Source organism: Phyllopteryx taeniolatus, chromosome 14 (assembly GCF_024500385.1).
Source record: "Phyllopteryx taeniolatus isolate TA_2022b chromosome 14, UOR_Ptae_1.2, whole genome shotgun sequence".
In the NCBI taxonomy this organism is placed as follows: domain Eukaryota; kingdom Metazoa; phylum Chordata; class Actinopteri; order Syngnathiformes; family Syngnathidae; genus Phyllopteryx; species Phyllopteryx taeniolatus.
Window position 1 is genome coordinate 11,924,394 of NC_084515.1, and position 18,472 is coordinate 11,942,865.

Below are 18,472 nucleotides of genomic sequence, written 5' to 3' on the forward strand. Positions count from 1 at the left end.
TTGTTGAGAAAAATATCCCGAAAATACATCTTTTTCCTGTAATATCAACTTTATGTAAACATTTTAAAAATTCAGAAAGAAATCAAAATTTTAATAATATCGTTGTATCGTTTAGCCAGGCAAAAAAAAAAAAAAAAAAAAAAAAAATGGAACAAATGACCACAATAATTAACAATCATATAAAAAGCTCCAATATTGGATACGTAATGTTGTGTCCAACTTGCACTCTCTCTCTGTTGTACTTCAAAATGGATAATGACCTGTTGTCTCTTTTTTTTTTTTTTTTTTTTTTTTATTTGCACGAGCTGAGCCAGGAGATTAGAGCAATCAGATTAGGAACGTTGCTTTTTCTGTTGCTGTCATTGCTGAGCAGACCGCCGTCCATCCGTCGTTGGTGTGTGCCGTCTACCTTGTTCCTGGAGCCTGGTCTTCATGCGGCGTACCTCGGACACCACGCTCCCTCTCAGGTAACACACACACACACACAAACACTTGACTGTTTATTTTAGTTTGCCAGGTCTGTGTGTCATGTCGGAGCATCAGGTTGTGTATGAATGAGTAGAATGCGGTAGAATGAGGCCACAACTGCCGTTAGCTGTTGCTTACTTGGCTCCTACTGGAGGAACCTGAACGCATGATTATGGTCGATAATTGACACTTTTATTTGTAGTCGGGGGTTGTGTAAGTGAATTTACTTGTTACTTTTTCGTTCTCGAAAAAAAACATTTTATCTCGAAAAATACAACTTTTGATTGAACAAAATGCAAACATTTTCTTGAAAAATTAAAACTGTACTTGTAATATTAACTTTACTGTAACTGCTCTTAACTCTAACATTGTTTTCTTGTAAAAATATGACTTCATTGTCAAAATGTATTAACTTTTTAACCTAAAAAAACTTCATTCTCATGACATTCTTTTTATCACAGGAATACTTTTCATCTAAGAAACAATTTTTCTTGAAAATTTACGAGACTGTTCTTGTAATATTGCTACTTCTTTCTTGAAAAAAATACTTATTTTGGGTAATCTTATGGATTTATTTTTAGAAATGTATGACTTTTATTTTTAGAAAAGAATCTTGACTTTATACCTGTAATTCTTTTTTAATATTTTTTTTTCTAAAACAATGCAACTTAATTTTCATGTATGACTTTTCCTTGAAATAGTACACATTTATATTTTTTTTCCTTCTTTGTCAAAAGTTATTTCATTTAAACCTAAAAAAAAATGTATTCCCTATTTATTCTCATTATATTCAGAAATTCTTTGCAAAATAATACTTTTTAAAAAAAATTACAACTCTTTTATTGAAAAAAAAAAAAAAACTTTATTCTTGTAATATTAACATTTTTTCTTGAGGAAATTTGACTATTGTGGTAATATGACTTTTTGACCACCTGCACCCTCAGTATGGCATCATGACTTGTAGGCATCATTCCAAACAAATCACTCGTCATGTTCTTTCCCCATCTGCAACTCACCTGATCGGGAATTACAAGTTTTTGCGATATTACATTCATGTTATTGTTCAGAAGTCTTGTTAAACCTGCACTCACGCTGCATCCACCAATGGCAGACAAATACTCCCCAATGTTGCATTCATGTGGCCAAAAGCATATTTTTTCATGCTACTTTGCTGTATCTCTGTCGCAATCAATCAGACTTTTTCCTTTTTTTTAAATAAAAGGTGACATTTTTAAATAAAAAAAAAAACACCTTTCCAATCAAGAAAAAAAAATCTAAAATACAACTTTTTCTTGTAATATTTCAACCTTTTATATAAAAAAATTCCATTTTTTTTTATCTAGAAATTGTTTTATTTCCCCTTGCAAATTACCTTCATCTGAAAAAATAAATCTTTCTGATCTAGTTTTTTTATTACCTACAAAAATACAACTTCGCAATATTATAACCTTTTATCAAAAAAATACACGTTTCTGATCTAGAAAAACTTTTTTTATCTAGAAAGTAAAAATTTCTCCTTGCAGTTTAAAACCCTTGAACTAGAGAAAATAGTTTTTTATCTAGAAAAAAAGTTTTTCCTTATGAGTTGATTTTAATTTAGAAAAGTATGCCTTTCTTATTTTGAGTACATATCCATCCATGCATTTTCCTCACAAGGGTCGCGACCGTGCTGGAGCCCATCCCAGCCATCTTCGGGCGAGAGGCAGGGTACACCCTGAACTGTTCGCCAGCCAATCGCAGTGAATACATATCATATACATATTTTTATCTAAAAAAATGAATTCAACTTTTTCTTGTTATATTTCAACCCTTTATCTACAAACTGTACAATTCTTTATCAGGGGGGGGGGGGGTTCTCAAAAGTTCCCTTTTATCTATAAGGGTAAGCCTTTTTATCTTGGAAAAAATATTATTTGTATCTATTTTATGTATAAAAATATAACATAGTGATACCTTTTATTTAGAATACATAAAACATTTATCTAGAGAAACATTGTCTTGAAAAATCGGATTACAGTTTTGTCAAAAAAACTACTTTTTATCTAGATATAAATGATATGATGATAAATGATGATATCAATCTTGTTAAATCTCTTTTTGATCTAGAAAAACTCAACTATTGTTCTTGAAAAAATACAATCTTGTAATATTATTATTGTTTTCAAAGAAAAATAAAACATTTATATTGAAAAATACCACTTTTGTGGAAAAAAGACATTTTCTCATAATGTTACATCTTTTTATCTCAGAAAAATACAACTTATCTTTAAAAATATATATATCGAAATATTTTGACTTTTTATGTGAAAAAATACCACTTTTTTTCTTGAAAATTATGATTTGATGATTTGACCCTGTTCTCATAGGTGCTCCTGATATGGTTAGCAACAGAGTCCAAATGGGCCCAATGGTTAACACTTTCATGTGTGCGTCTAACTGAACTGATAAAATTACAATCACTTCAGTTTGGGGTTTGTGTGTTTTGTTTTTTTTACTCGTTTTCCCGGAAAAGAGGAGGCGTGAGTTCGGGCCGAGGCGTTTTTAAAAGGGCGACCGACTTCACTTGTTTTGGCAGGTTTAGCAAAATCACACGACCCCATCCGAGGGGGAGCCATGAAGACAGGCTCTCAAATCCGCCTGTTGCTCTGGAAGAACTGGACCCTGAGAAAGAGGCAGAAGGTAACGTTATCCAGAATTGAAGAGCGAGAGAATTTCGATCCTGTTTCAAAGGCTTTCTCAATAATACGCTCATTTAAAAAAACAACTTTTTTTTTTTAGATTCGCTTCCTGGTGGAGCTTTTGTGGCCTGTCTTGCTGTTTATCAGCCTGGTGTGGCTGCGGAAGGCCAACCCGCTCTACCAGCAGCATGAATGTAAGAGCACATGAGCCAGTTGCTCGACTGCAGATTGTTAGGAGGCAACGATTTGATACAAAGTACGACAAGTGAAAGTGGACTGAAAACAAAATTGAAATGACTGCTATGGAGAAAAAGTGGAACACAAACATGGACGCACGCAACATTGTGGAATGACCACTTGTCAAAGTCTACTGGAATGCTTTGCAGGGACTTCACAGTTTATGGGCTTCTATACTGTAGGAGCTACTGTTTTGGTTAGCTAATCTTGAAATGTTTTTCTTTTTTCTTGAAATATTTGGAGTTTTTCCATCGAAAAATACATATTTTCTGGGGGGGGGGGGGGGGGAATGAATTGGTCATGTTCTGATCCACACGCCGCACTTGAAGATCCATGTGATCTCTCGCAGCACACTTTAGTCTGAAAAAAAAGCAACAACATGACAACCAAAGATCATTAACTTGAAACTTTACGTGGCTCAGTAGGTGCTGCTGTTTTGGTCAGCAAAAGAGTTCAAATGATCTCAGGAGTTACGATAACTCTTCAGTGTTAGTGAGCAATCGGGTCCATTTTGTTAGAGGTAAAAATGGACCCGCACAACATTTCAAGTGACAACACGTCATGTCAGAGTCTACCGTAGCGCTAATCCTTGTTAGCCTATCTTAGATTCCATGACAATCCCGTGTGCTGGTTCCAGGCCATTTCCCCAACAAGGCCATGCCATCCGCGGGCGTCCTTCCTTGGCTCCAGGGCATCTTCTGCAATGCCAACAACCCCTGCTTCCGACACCCCACCAGAGGAGAATCACCGGGGGTGGTCTCCAACTACAACAATTCAGTGTGAGTGGCTTACTTCCTTCTTTATCCTCACTGTTCGCCATCTTATATCTTTCGTTGTTGTTGTCGCCTCAGATTGTCACGTTTCTACGGGGATATCTTGGAGATGTTCAGCGACACGGAGGTGCGCCAGCTGGGACGTCTGTGGCAGGAGGTGTCTAACTTCTCTAACTTCATGGACACGCTACGCAACAACCCAGCCTTCGTGTCAGGTACCATACCCCCCAAAAAACGCCCTCAAATTCTGGCTTGGCAGCTGGCGGCTAGCGCGAGACGCTAATGCAGCAGTCTACATCTATATTCGGTGCTTCTTCTTGCCAAACAAAATGGTCTAAAATGCTTCAGAAGCCAAAATCCAAGTCCTTTATTTACAAAAAGTTGGTCAATACTGGTTCCAGCTAGTAAGGGAACATAAACAAAAAATAGAACCCACCAAAATAAAACCACACATGAACTCAAATACATGACACCAGTCACAGAAGATTCAAATCAAAGTCCTTCGTTGACAGAGATTGGTTGCTACCGCCTCCAGCTGAGAGTCCTACCGAACACGCATGATTATGAACTAAAACAGGAAGTAGAAACCTAACAAAATAAAAACGGTATAACGGCACCGTATCAGCATTAGAGAAGATTCAAATCCAAGTGCTTTGTTCACAAAAAGCTGATCTGTACAGTTCTGAGGGTCATAGTAAGGGGACAAAAACAGGAAGTAATCACACGTCAAACAGATGGACTCAAATGTACGACTGTGATTGGAGAAGCTCCAAATCAAAGTCCGTTGTTTACCAAAAAGCTGGTCAATACCAACTCTGGCTAAGAGTCCCGTCGAGGGCATGAGAACATAAACAGGAAGCACGAATTTACCAAAATAAAACCACAGAAGGACTCAAATACATTACGCTCGTCACAGAAAATCCAAATCAAAGGCCTTTTCCTATTAAGAGACCAAAAAGAGGAAATAAAAAGCTACCAAAATAAAAGAGTAACAGCTCCGACACGATGTTGTTGCTTTCAGGTCGTGGTCTGAAGATCGAGGACATCCTGAAGGAGAACGAGCTTCTCACGGCGTTCTTGCTCCGAGACGCCGAGCTCTCCGAGTCGGTCGTCTACGAGCTGACCAACGCCGAGATTCGAATTGAACAGGTCAGTCTCGGGAGATGGATGCTAATGCTAACGCTAACCACCGGACCAAAGCTTTTTTGGTCCTAATTTAAGTACATTTATTTACTTATTTATCTATCTATCGATCTATCTGTTTCCCATACCGCTTATCCTCACTAGTACACACACTTTGTAATATTTTTCTTCAAATGGTTTCAATCATTATGATTTATTTATTTTTACTGTGCATGCTGATCAAATTTAATAGAATTTTAATTAAACTTTATATTATTATTGAATGCTATTTTATTATTTTACTATTAATGTTCCATACTTGACTAATCTATTTAGCTCAGCTTACTGAGCAAATTTAAAAGACTAAAACTGTAGACTGATTTAATACATTAAATTTAATTTAATTGTCATTACATGTATTCATGATTACAATTTTATCATATTATAATCGAATGTTATTTTATTTTCATTATGGATTTTTAAAGTTATTTTACTAATCAAGACTATGAGACTAAAAGAGTAATTAACGCATTTAATCAAACTCACTTTTATTATATTATTATGTAATTTTGTTCCTTTTATTTCTATTTTATTTTAATATAAATCGAATCTATTTTACTCAGCATACTGAGCAAATTTATAAGACTGAACTAGAACAAGAACTGGTAATTTATTCAATGCAATCTCATTATCAATACATTAAAATAAAAAACACTGAATTTGATTTTATTATTCTGTGAGTGTATTTTCTTTATTTCATTTAAATATCCATTGCAAAGCTATTTTTTTAATCTATTTTACTCATTCATTTTGCTCAGTATACTGAGCAAATTTTACAGACGAAAACAGTCATTAGTTATTTAATGCATAACATTGGATTTAATTTCACTTGATTATAATCATTTTATATATATATATATATATACATTATTAGTACATTTAAATTACAAAAATGGGACTCACTTATTATATTATTTATTTTTCTTTTTTAAAAAATCTGTCTTTTTTGATGAACATACGAAGCACATTTAAAAGTCAAACAGTATTTGAATTACATTTTATTTAATACATAAAATGAAATTTATGAGCAAATGATCACTTGATTTGAAGTATTTCTAATGTGTTAATTGTCCCCGTTATTGTTTTGCGGACAGTTTGCGTCGGGCATTCCGGCGCTGCAGCTGAAGGACATCGCGTGTAGCCAGGCGCTGCTGGAGCGCTTCATCATCTTCCCGAGCCGCCGCGGCCTCCACGGCGTCCGCAACGCCATGTGCGCCCTCAGCCAGCCGCGGCTGCAGAGGATCGAGGACGTGCTCTACGCCAACGTGGACTTCTTTAAGATCTTCCGACTGGTGAGAGTCCGTGTTGTGTCTTTACTGACTTAGTGTACCTAATGAAGTGGGTGTTATGTGGCGCTCACTCAGCAGGTGACTCAGACTTTATCCCTCTTGTCCCTGTTTCCCTTAATGGGCTTACGCCGGGCCCCGCCCACAGACGCGCTAAGACGTGGCCCGCGGCGTTTCGTCTTAGCATGCCACCGCATGGACGAGCGTAACCAGAATAAACAACATCACAAAGTGGACACATATTACATCAGCATCAATACTGAGCAAAGCCAGTAGAAGACAACAGTTTTACATTTAAATTACTTTTAATATTTTTTATTATGATGATGATGATTATTATTATTATTTGCAGAATATTTATTTGACTTTTACTGGGCATATTGAACAGTATACACAATTTAGTGTTTTTCTGAATTAATTTTTTAAATGCATTTTAATATTTTCTTCTATATTATTACTATCATCAATCTGTTTTATTCGTAATTTATTTTCTGACTGATTATTATTATTATTGGTACAGTGACTATTACATTACTATTATTATCATTGTCATAATTTTCTATTATATAATTATCATCATTCTAATTTTTTTATTTTTTTTGTAATTTATTTTCTGATTCAGCCGATTTCTGATTTTATTTATTCTCTGATTTTTTCATTATTATTCATATTTGTATTTTTATTATCAGATTTGTTTGGTTAAAGCAGATATAATTGAGTTTTTATTTAGTTTAATGAGCACATTGAGCAAACTCAGCAGATTAAAACAGTAATTGATTTTGAATACAATTATTTGTTTCAAAATGTATTTTAATTATGCTATTCTATTTTATTTTCTGATTAATTCATTCTTATATGAACTGATTTATTTAACAGAGCACAGCGAGCCTATGGAACAGATTCTAACAGCACTGGATTTTATTAGTCTTTCTTTTATTTTCCAATACCCCAATTTAATGTACTGTGAATTTTGAGCAAATTTAACAGATGAATATAATCTGATGTAATTATATTACGATCTGATTTTTCTTTATTTTTTTTTCCTTTATTTTTTTTTTTTTTTACTCTAACTGGGCCATACTGAGCAAACCCAACAGGTGAAAAAAGTAATTAAATTAAAAATAATCAATTTTTAATGAGGTGTTCTATTTGACTGAAGGAGCTATTTGTCTTGTTATTATGAAATTCAGCGACAATTTTTACAGAACACGATTCCACCCGGTCCGAGGATCCCTCTCGTCACCTTCACTCCCCCCCCCCCCCGCGTGCTTCCTTCAGCTGCAGACGTGCGGAATGTGGCGGGAAGGATGTGTCGTGTGTTTGTCTTGGCGTTCCCTCCCGCGTTTTCCCGACTTCCTCCCGTCTTCCCTTGGACAAAAAGAAGCAAAATTTGATGAATCGACATTTCCTGCGCCCTCAGTTGCCGCGCGTGGCGGACGGCACCTCCCAGGGGGTCGACCTGCGGTGGTGGGGTCGCGTCCTCAGGGCGACGTCGGAGAAGATCCGAGAGGTGAGATGTCCCACAATGCACCTCTGCGTCTCCATCTACAATCCCGTCCCTTCACCCACCCGCTTCTGAAATCCTCACAGCTTCTGAGGCTATTTTTAGCCTTTCAACTATCTCTCCTTTGTCTTTGGGGTCAATGTGATCCTCTTATTACCTCCGCCAAGGAGCGAAGGTGTTACTTCGTTTGCATTTTGAGAAAGTAACCTGGATTTTTTTTCTTCAAAATTCAGTTTTATCCTCCTGACAACAAGATTATTGTTCTTATTTTATTTTTGTATACAGTTTAAATCTTATATTCTAGAAGTTGTAATATCAAAAAAGCTCTGAACCAGATTACTAATTTAAATAAAAAATGGAATTTAATTTTTATTTATATTTATTATAATATGTGTAATAGTAAACCACAAATTTTCCCTAGAACTGAGCGAGAGTACAATGTAATCAAATAACATTTTTAATTTTATATTTGATGTTATTTGATTTGATCTTAAAAGGCCAGAAGCTGTTATAGCAAACCACATTTTATCCAGATCTGAACCAGATTGCTAATTAAATTAAATTTGATTTAATTTTCTTTTGTGGCGGTGTACCTGTTTTATTCTATTTTTTTTTATTTCATTAAAATGTATTCTGTACATATAGTATCAAAACATTTTTTCAGGTCTGAACTTGATTACACATTAAATCAACTTTAAATTGAATAGATTTTTGAGTAATAGTATTTATTTTGTGAAATAAATATTTAAATAATTTAATTTACATAAACAACATACAAGAAAATATATGTATTAGAAATAAGGTATTTATTTAGGAATATAGCCAAATAATTATTTCTAGAAGCGGCATGGTGGAGGACTGGTTAGAGCGTCTGCCTCGCAATAATAACCCTGAGAGGCAATCAAAAAAGTGTACCTAATGAGGTGTCCAAAGGGTGTCGCCTTCATGTCATGTTCCCACTTTGGGAAAAATTCCTAAAAATTCTATGTTCCTAAGTACGGTGTGTGCGTGCGTGTGTGTGTGTGTGTGTTGGCACATTCACTATGCGTCCCGAGGGAGGCGTAAAGATTGTGGGAGGGGGGGGGCTCGTCGTCATCACCACCTTCAGCCAGATGAGGGAGGAAGAATCGGGGGCGGGTGGGTTGACATTCCACCGAGATGACACATCGTGCTGTGGTGGTGGGAGCCGCTCGTCGCCGTGGTGACAGAGAGGCGAGCCAAACGCACCCGTAGACGCTTCCTGTCTGACTTCACGTATTCTTCGGAGTGAGTGCGTGACATCATCGAAAAGCGAGATGGCAGGAAAAAGAACACAGTGATTAAATGTTAGGAAGAAACTACTCAAATATTACAAATAAAAATAAAAATACAGTAATGACTCGTTTATCGCTGGGGTTATGTGCCCCCGCAATAGGTGAAATCCTCAAAGTAGCGACCACCTATTTTTGGGATTATTTATACATACGATATTTTAAAGCTTTATCCCCACACTCTAGGACTACGGTCACACCGCATGGCATGCTGTCCAATTCAGATTTTTGGGTTAAATCCGATCTTTTTATGCAGTCGTTCATATTAAAAAAACAAATGCGGCTTCTATTGTGGACGGAACACATCGTGACATCACAAACCGGACGTCACATTGCGCATGTCCACAATTGCGAGGCGGCCTTACGGAAGTAAATTTTGGGAAACCAACATTTTCTTATATTCATCATGAAGCATCTTTTTTTCCTCCGCTTCGTCCACCATTTTGTGGCGTGTCTGCTTTGTCACCTTTTGATGCGGCGACACGGTGGACGACTGGTTAGAGCGTCTGCCTCACAGTTCTGAGGACTGGGGTTCAATCCCCGGCCTCGCCTGTGTGGAGTGTGCATGTTCTCCCCGTGCCTGTGTGGGTTTTCTCCAGCCAGATCCCAAAAACATGCATGGTAGGTTAATTGAAGACTCTAAATTGCCCGTAGGTGTGAATGTGAGTGCAAATGGCTGTTTATACGTGCCCTGCGATTGGCTGGCAACCAGTTCAGGATGTACTCCGCCTCCTGCCCGAAGATAGCTGGGTTTGGCTCCAGCACTCCCGCGATCCTTGTGAGGAGAACCGGCTCGGAAAATGGATGGAGGGATAGGTGGGATGCGTGCCCTGTGAGCATCCCTACTTCACCCGTGTCGGATACATATCCAATTTATATCCACATATGAAATAGGCCTGGGAATATGAACAAATCGGAATTCTACTGTTCACATTGACATGAAAGACTCTGATGCATCGTACTAGAATTGGCCTGGGGTGTGAACATAGGCTCGGATATGATCCAACACGCTCATGACGTTAGTGTGTAGAAGCGGTGTAGAAAATGGATGAATGGATAGATGGATGGACCACAAAACCACAAAATATTGTGATAAAATATTACAAAATAATTTTGACGAAATAAGACAAAAATATGATGACTAGATATATTTTTTTTAATTTACAATAAAATGTTGTGAAAGGTGCCTTTAAAATTCTTTTACATAAATAAATTATTTTTTAGTTCTTTACACAATATTTGTATTTGTTCTGATTATTTCCTTAATTACTTTTCTCTGTATATGTTTTTATTTATGCATACATTGTCTTTGCCAATCTATTAAAAAAAACAAAAACGTTTTTATTCACTATTTAATTTTTTTTATAATTTTTAAACTTAAGGCCAAAATATGTAAACCGTTTTGTCATCATTTTCCTCCAACACAGCTGATGCAGCGCGACAACTCCCAGGCCCTCATCAAAGCAATCAGCTCGCTCTTCTCCGCCGGTGGCCCCCCCTCCTTCTCGGAGCTGACGGCGTCCGTGTCCAGCCTCTTTTGCGGCTACCCCGAGGGCGGCGGCGCACGCGTTCTCTCCTTCAACTGGTACGAAGATAACAACTACAAGGTGTTCCTGGGTGTCAACGCCAGCCGGGCCCGTGACACTCACGTGTACGACCACACCACCAGTGAGTTCAGCCTCGCAAACAAAATGTCTGAAAAAAAATTATTCGTTCAGTTGAACACTCAAGAAGTCACCCATATGGAACTAACTAACTAACTAAGTAGGTATGTAACCAGATAGCTACTTAACTATGTGTATATGTATTATGTACTTACCTACCTACAAAGGTATCTAGATAACTAAGCCATCTACTTGCTAGTTACATACCTAATTAACCAAGAAATTAAATACATTAATTCACTAATGAATTAATATCTAGATAGCTACCCAACTAAGTAATTCACTGGCTAGATAATGAATCAAGTAAGGTTCTATATAAATACCTACCTACATACCTACCTAACTAACTAACTAACTAACTAGATAAATGGGTATGTAACCAGATAGCTACTTGCTTACAGTTTGTGCATATGTACAGTACCTACCTACCAAACTAGCTAGATAATTATTGTAAGTCTGGTACTAACTAGGTGGATATCAAAACATGAGCTAGCTAGCTAACTGACTAACTTGATAGATAGCCACAGTATGTAACTAGCAAGCCACCTACAGTAACTAACAACTGTAAGCAATCAAATATGTAACTTGATACTTAAGTAACTATCATCTAAAGAAGTCACTAGCTTGCTAGATAGCTAACTACGTATCTAGTCAAAGCGATAGCTGATTAAGCAGGTAGCTAGCTAACCAGCAACCTACCAATCAATCAAAATATCTTTCTGAAATATCCTCACTCGTGTGCTTCATCTAATCTAAGAATTACAATATGTTTGTACATTAAATTTCAGCCCCAAAATGTCTGCCAAACTCAATTATACAGAAAGTCTACCTAAACTCTCCTCCCCATTACAGTTAATAACGTTTTTTTCACGTTGTCAGCCGCCTTCTGCAACAGCCTGATGCAGACGCTGGAGTCCAACCCAGTCACCAAAGTGGTGTGGAATTCCGTCAAGCCCCTACTGATGGGAAAGATCCTGTACACCCCTGACTCCCCCGCAGTCCGCAAGATATTAAAGAACGTAAGGGAGGAGACCCCCGCCCACTCGCCTGACCCTCTGACACCCTCCCCTCTGCCTCTTTAATGAATTGAATTAATTATTAAAACTGCTTGTTTTTGTACGTGCATCAGGCGAACACCACCTTTGAGGAGCTGGAGAGGCTGCACAATTTTGGCAAGATGTGGGAAGAGGTGGGACCTCAGCTGTGGGCTTTCTTCCAAGACAGCGTGCAGATGAATATGATCAGAGTAAGACTTTCCCGCGTGATACAATGCTGCATTCATCAAAACTGGGAAACCGTGCATCCATCGCCCGTACACTCACTCAACCTCTGAATTACAACGCACAAACTCTCCTAATTCCTCATTGGCCATTAGGACAGTTTAGAATAGAGTGCTATTACATTGCCTAACAAGTAATGAAGAACCAACCAACCAGCTAACCAACTAAGTAACTAACTAACTGAGAAGATATCTGAGTAAGTAACTAGCTATCTACCTAGCTAAAGCTAGATTGCAAGTAAGCAGCTAGCTACCTACCTAACTAAATAACTATCTAGCTAGCTAAGTAACAAACAAGCTCGATAGCTAGCTAAATAACAAACCGCTAGATAGCTAATTGACTAACTATATATTTATCTAGTTGCCTAATACTACAATACAATACAATACAATAATACTTTTCTCAAAGTATGCTTTATGTATTTGCACATGTCATGGCCACAGGACACGCTGGCAAACCCCACGGTGATGAACTTTGTGGACCAGAGCCTGGAAGATGCCAACGTGACCGCCCGAGACATCCTTAACTTCCTGTACAGTGGCCCCGAGGAGCTGCGAGAGGCAGGAATGCCCAACTTCGACTGGAGGAACATTCTTAACGTCACTGACCAGATCATACGCACTGTCAACCAGTATGCTGAGGTGAGAACGACGACGCCTTAGTGTACAGCTGGTTTTCGTGCAGGCTCGATGTCAAAGCAAGAAACCCGTTTGATTTAGAATGATATTAGACACAAGCAGACTTTTTCTAACTTTAAAAGATTATTTTCATATCATATGTTAGGGCAAGAACTTGATTTTGAACATTTTGTAAGTCAGTAAGTAAATCGCTAGTTACCAACCTAACTAACTGGATACCTAGCTAAATCAGTAAGTCTCTAGCTTGCTATTTACGAAACTCATTAGCGAATAAACTAATCGCCCACCAGGGGCTATCACGTCCTACATCATGGAGGCTGGAGGGTGGGCAGGAGTATCCTGCGCCCCCCACACCCCACCCCCCCATCCCTTGGCCCTCCTACATTTTTTCGCACCAGTGATGAAGTGGATCCCCAGACCCACCCAACCCCGCATTGTGTCAACGCTGTTTCAAATAGGCGTCTTTGTGGATAAAAGAGGAACAAACGGCTGCATCCATCCTCGGCACAAACAAATGCGACGCGTCAATTCGGCCAATTAGACATAGCCGTCGCTTGCCATTATCTCGCCGCGGGATGCCCCCGCCCTCTGTCAAGCGCTGGAACATATGTATCCGTTAGACTCTTTCATCCTGACACATTTGGACAGGACAGGAATGTCTGGTCCAGAATGCGCTCTCATCTACAGTCATATGAATGGACACATTGGACACGCTATGGAGTAGGATCGTGGTTCAATGCGTTTCTTGGGAATTTCACAAGCTGTTCCATATGTGTGTGAAGTGTGCGATAGTAAAGGGGCTGTTTGATAAGTAACCAATCATTTTCCCATTATAAGTAAGGTAAATTAATCCGGTCTAGGCTCAAGTTAACTATGGTATGATACAGCTAAAATGTATTAAACCAATATTATAAAAAATTCTCGTAGTGATTTGTACTTAGTGTAGATTTAACTATGTAAATAACTGGCTAGCTAGGCTTTTAGCTACATAACCTATTAACTAACTATTGTAACTAACTAATCATCTATCTAATTAACTAACTCGTAAGTGACCAGTCGCAAGCTAACTGACAAATTAAATACCTAGCTAGCTTAATAGCTGTCTAATTAAATAACTAGCAGAGTAAGCAACTACCTTACTAGTTAATGACATAAGTAACTAACTGCTAATATATGTAACAAAGCAAATAATGGTCAGCAACTTGCAAAGTTCCTAGCTCAGTAACTAACTAGCTAGCTATTTAGCTACGTAAGTTACCTGCTAGATACCTAGGAAACTAAGAAAGTGGGCTAACTAATTAGCAATGTAACTAGCTAATTAGGTTCAATATAATCATTACATTTTATATTTCACAACGTAATGAATTATTTACATTTTTGTAAATTCAGCGCAGACAACACTCCATAAAGAAACAAAGCAAAAACAACACTTGTAGCGTTCAACTCATTCTTGAGTTGAAGTCTCATGAGGTCACATGAGCTGATGATGGTTTTAAGTACTGACAAGTTTTGGAGTGCAACTTTGATCATTCAGTGATACAGTATGCATTTTGGAGCAGATACACTGACACAAACTTCACCGAATTAATTCCTGTTTCTGCACCTTTATCCTGACTTCTCACCAAAATGGCTTTGATCGTTCAGTGCATCAGCCTGAACAAGTTTGTGGCCTACACGGATGAGTCGCAGATGATCCACCAAGCCTTATACTTGCTGGAGGAGAATAAATTCTGGGCCGGCGTGGTCTTCACCGACATGTACCCCTGGACCACCAGCGTCCCAGCGCATGTCAAGTATAAGATCCGCATGGACATCGATGCTGTGGAGCGCACCAACAAGGTCAAAGACAGGTCAGTGGGGACATTCTGGGTTCGATTCCGGGATAGAGGGATGACATCAGAGCAATCTGTCGGACAGTGTGATTTTCCGTTGATGCCGTGACATAATTGCCTTTGGGACTTCAAGCTTGTTTTTGATCTTCCAACAGAAATGTTCAATCTTTCAGAACTGATGAGTGTAAGTCAAGTCAAGTTTATTTGTACAGCTCTTAACACAAAAGAGTCTCAAAGGGCTTCACAGGCCCACAGTTGGCAATGATTGATGACATCCCCTAATCTAAACCCTCCAAAGTTGTAAAAAGTAAAGAAATAGCTCACCTTCCTGAACAATCCTCACATTTTGTTCTTCTTTTGATATGAATGCATAAACCAACGGCACTGCCAATAGGGAACAAATGGCTTTGTCTGACAAAAATGAGAACTATGGTATTATGTTGTAGGCCTACTTGTTTTAGATGTAAGTTACTGGCTAGCTAACTAAGTAACTTTGATAGCGTGCTAGTCAGCTCACTCTACTAACTAAATAGCGAGGCAGCAGCTTGATAGATAGCTATATAACTACTTGCAAGCTACCTAAATAAGTATGTTTTACTATGTACCTAGACACCATCTAACTAATTTAAGTAAGTAGCTAGCTAACATGATAACTAGCTAACTAAATAACTAGCTACTGTAGATTGCTTGGTAACTAAATAACATAACTATCTAGCTAATAAACAAACTAGGTAACAAACCAACCAACCAAAAAACACCCCATAGTTAGCCCGCTATATGAAGAATGTCCCATGACCAAACCCAGAAAACAGGTTAGCGGTCGTCCTGTGTATGCTGCGATAACTAGCATAACTACAGGTTGATGAAATGATGTTTTGAACCCTAACATGTTAAAACTTTCTTTGTTTATGGCTGGTGTCCTCGGACAAAATGTAAATGTACAGGCTATCATGTATTTATATGATATATGTAAACATGAACAAAGCCTAAACATCGGATATGGTACAGTAGCGCTTAAAAACAGTGTAAAACAAAATACAAATGTAGACATTTAATATTTCTACAGTTGCTTTGTTGCAGACTCTTGCCATAGGGCTTCGCCAGTCAGGTGAACTGGAAGGAAGTGTTTTGACCTGTTTAGCCCAATGTGCAAGTTGGTTGGACACAACCCCTATTGAGCTTGAAAATGTACGCAGCACTAGTGTTCTCTCTTGCTCCAGGTACTGGGACCCAGGCCCAAGGGCAGACCCTGTGGAGGACCAGAGGTACATCTGGGGGGGCTTTGCCTACCTCCAGGACATGATCGAACACGGCATCATCAAAGTGCACACGGGGCACGACTGGCCACTAGGGGTCTACGTGCAGCAGATGCCCTACCCCTGCTACGTGGACGACCTGTGAGTCTGCAGATATATAGATAGACATTTAGATAGAAAACACCTAACCTAGTAAGTAAGTTGCTAGCTACCTAGCTAACTAAGTAACTAGCAACCTAAGTAGGTAGGTAAGGAGATCTACCAAACTAACTACATAACTAGGTAACTAGCAAGCTATATAACCAAGACCATATCTAGCGAGCCAAGTAAGTAATTTGTTAACTAGCTAGCTAAATAAGTAAGTAGGCAACTAACAACCTACCTAAGCAAGTAAATACTGTAGATTGTTACCCAAGTAAGGGGTGACTAGAAACCTAGCCTGGTAACTAGCTAGTTTCCTAAGTAAGTACATAAATAGCTCGCTGCTTGGCTAAATATTTAACTAAATAAGTAGCTAGCTAACTAGCTGACTTTTTTACGAGACTTTTATAAACTGAGCCTAACCTCTCCCTGGCCTGCCGTCAGCTTCATGATCACGCTGAACCGCTGCTTCCCGATGTTCATGGTGCTGGCGTGGATCTACTCAGTGTCCATGACGGTGAAGAGCATCGTCTTGGAGAAGGAGCTGCGCCTCAAGGAGACCCTCAAGGCAATGGGCGTGGCCAATGGCGTCCTTTGGTGCACGTGGTTCATTGACAGCTTCGTCACCATGGCGGCCAGCGCAACGCTGCTCACCTCCATCATTGTGGTGAGTTAGTAGGTAACTAATTTAGCTAGCTAGGTATTGAAAAAAGCTAACAAACGAAATAGCTAACTATCTTACAACTAGCTATCTATAGGTTACTAACTAACTAAATACCTAACTAACTAACTACATTTATAAGTAACTAGCTACCCAACATACTAACTAGCCAACTACATCAATAGCTAACTAAGTATCATGCTAGCTACCTAGCAAACTAGCTAATTAAATAATTGGCAAACTACCCACCTTATTAACAAACTAAGTAAATGTCTAGATCGCTAAGTAACTATTTTGGTACCTATCGAGCTAGGTAATTAACTGACTAACTAACGAGATAGCTAAGAAAGTAAGCAAATAATTGCATCCCTCACTAACTAATTAATGAAGTAACTACTTAGCTAACTAACTATATTAACTTAAAAGAAACCAAGTTCGTTAACTAAGTTACTGACTAATGAGAGAATTAAGTTAAGGACATAAATATATAGCTCAGTATCTCACTAACTAACCAACTAACCAACTAACTAATACCATGTGACCCATTTCCAGGGCGGCAAGGTGCTGAACTATAGCAACCCGTTGCTGGTGTTCCTCTTTCTGCTGACGTTCACTGTGGCCACCATCATGCAGTGTTTCCTCATGAGCGTCTTCTTCAGTAAGGCCAACCTGGCGGCGGCGTGTAGCGGCGTGCTCTACTTCACCCTCTACCTGCCCCATGTGCTCTGCTTCGCCTGGCAGGACCGCCTCACCGCCAACATGAAGATGGCTGCCGTACGTAGACCAAAGAACACGTTTTGAGACATGATCTGTGACGAAGATGTCGCCCACTGTTCCTTCAGAGCCTGCTGTCTCCGGTGGCATTTGGCTTCGGGACGGAGTACCTGTCGCGCTATGAGGAGCAGGGCGTGGGCCTGCAGTGGGATAACATCCAGACTAGCCCGCTGGAGAAGGACACCTACTCCTTCCTCACCTCCGTCCTTATGATGGCGGTGGATGCCGTGCTCTATGGCGTCCTGGCCTGGTACCTGGACAATGTCTTTCCAGGTGAGGCCTTGGGACCTTTTCAAACACGTGTAGGCCTACCCTGGCAAAAAATGTACATTTTGCAGCTTTGTATGATTATTGACTATTGACTAGTTAGTAAATTACTAGCTAGCTAGCTACTTCAGTAAGTAAGTAAGTTAGTGGCAAGCTACATCACTCAAAGAGGTAACTAGCAATATAGCCAATTAGCAAAGTAAAAAGGTTAATAGTCATCTAGCAAACTGACTAAGTAAGTAGGTAACTAGCAAGCTACCCAAGTACATACTGTAACTAGATAGCTAGGGAACGACAAACCTCGATAAGCATGTATCTCGCATGCTACCTAAGTAAGTAAGTAAATACTGGACGTAATTAACTACCTTCTACGTAGCTAGATAGCTTACTACCGATACCTAGCTAGCTAAGTAAGCAAGTAACTTGCTAACTAACTAAGTAAAAAAGCAGGTAACTAGCAAAAGAAGTATGTGCTGTAATAAGCAAGCAACCTAACTATGTAGCATTTTACTAGGTAAATA

At 38.8% G+C, this 18,472-nt stretch overlaps 1 protein-coding gene across 3 annotated transcripts in view; it reads left to right on the forward strand.

Moving 5' to 3' along the window:
* The first annotated feature begins 341 nt into the window (after positions 1-341).
* Positions 342-18,472, forward strand: part of abca4b (ATP-binding cassette, sub-family A (ABC1), member 4b) — a 38,805-nt gene continuing 20,674 nt past the window's right edge. For 2 of the 3 annotated variants that reach the window (XM_061796267.1, XM_061796269.1), the window contains exons 1-17: positions 342-467; positions 3,044-3,147; positions 3,247-3,340; positions 4,021-4,162; positions 4,235-4,371; positions 5,178-5,305; positions 6,433-6,630; positions 8,045-8,134; positions 10,866-11,106; positions 11,982-12,121; positions 12,232-12,348; positions 12,826-13,023; positions 14,665-14,870; positions 16,073-16,249; positions 16,694-16,916; positions 17,463-17,684; positions 17,753-17,957. In XM_061796267.1, the coding sequence (XP_061652251.1) occupies positions 3,082-3,147; positions 3,247-3,340; positions 4,021-4,162; positions 4,235-4,371; positions 5,178-5,305; positions 6,433-6,630; positions 8,045-8,134; positions 10,866-11,106; positions 11,982-12,121; positions 12,232-12,348; positions 12,826-13,023; positions 14,665-14,870; positions 16,073-16,249; positions 16,694-16,916; positions 17,463-17,684; positions 17,753-17,957 (2,584 nt within the window). In that variant the 5' untranslated portion in view covers positions 342-467; positions 3,044-3,081. The remainder of the gene's footprint in view (positions 468-3,043; positions 3,148-3,246; positions 3,341-4,020; positions 4,163-4,234; positions 4,372-5,177; positions 5,306-6,432; positions 6,631-8,044; positions 8,135-10,865; positions 11,107-11,981; positions 12,122-12,231; positions 12,349-12,825; positions 13,024-14,664; positions 14,871-16,072; positions 16,250-16,693; positions 16,917-17,462; positions 17,685-17,752; positions 17,958-18,472) is intronic. The other variant, XM_061796268.1, reaches the window with a different exon arrangement.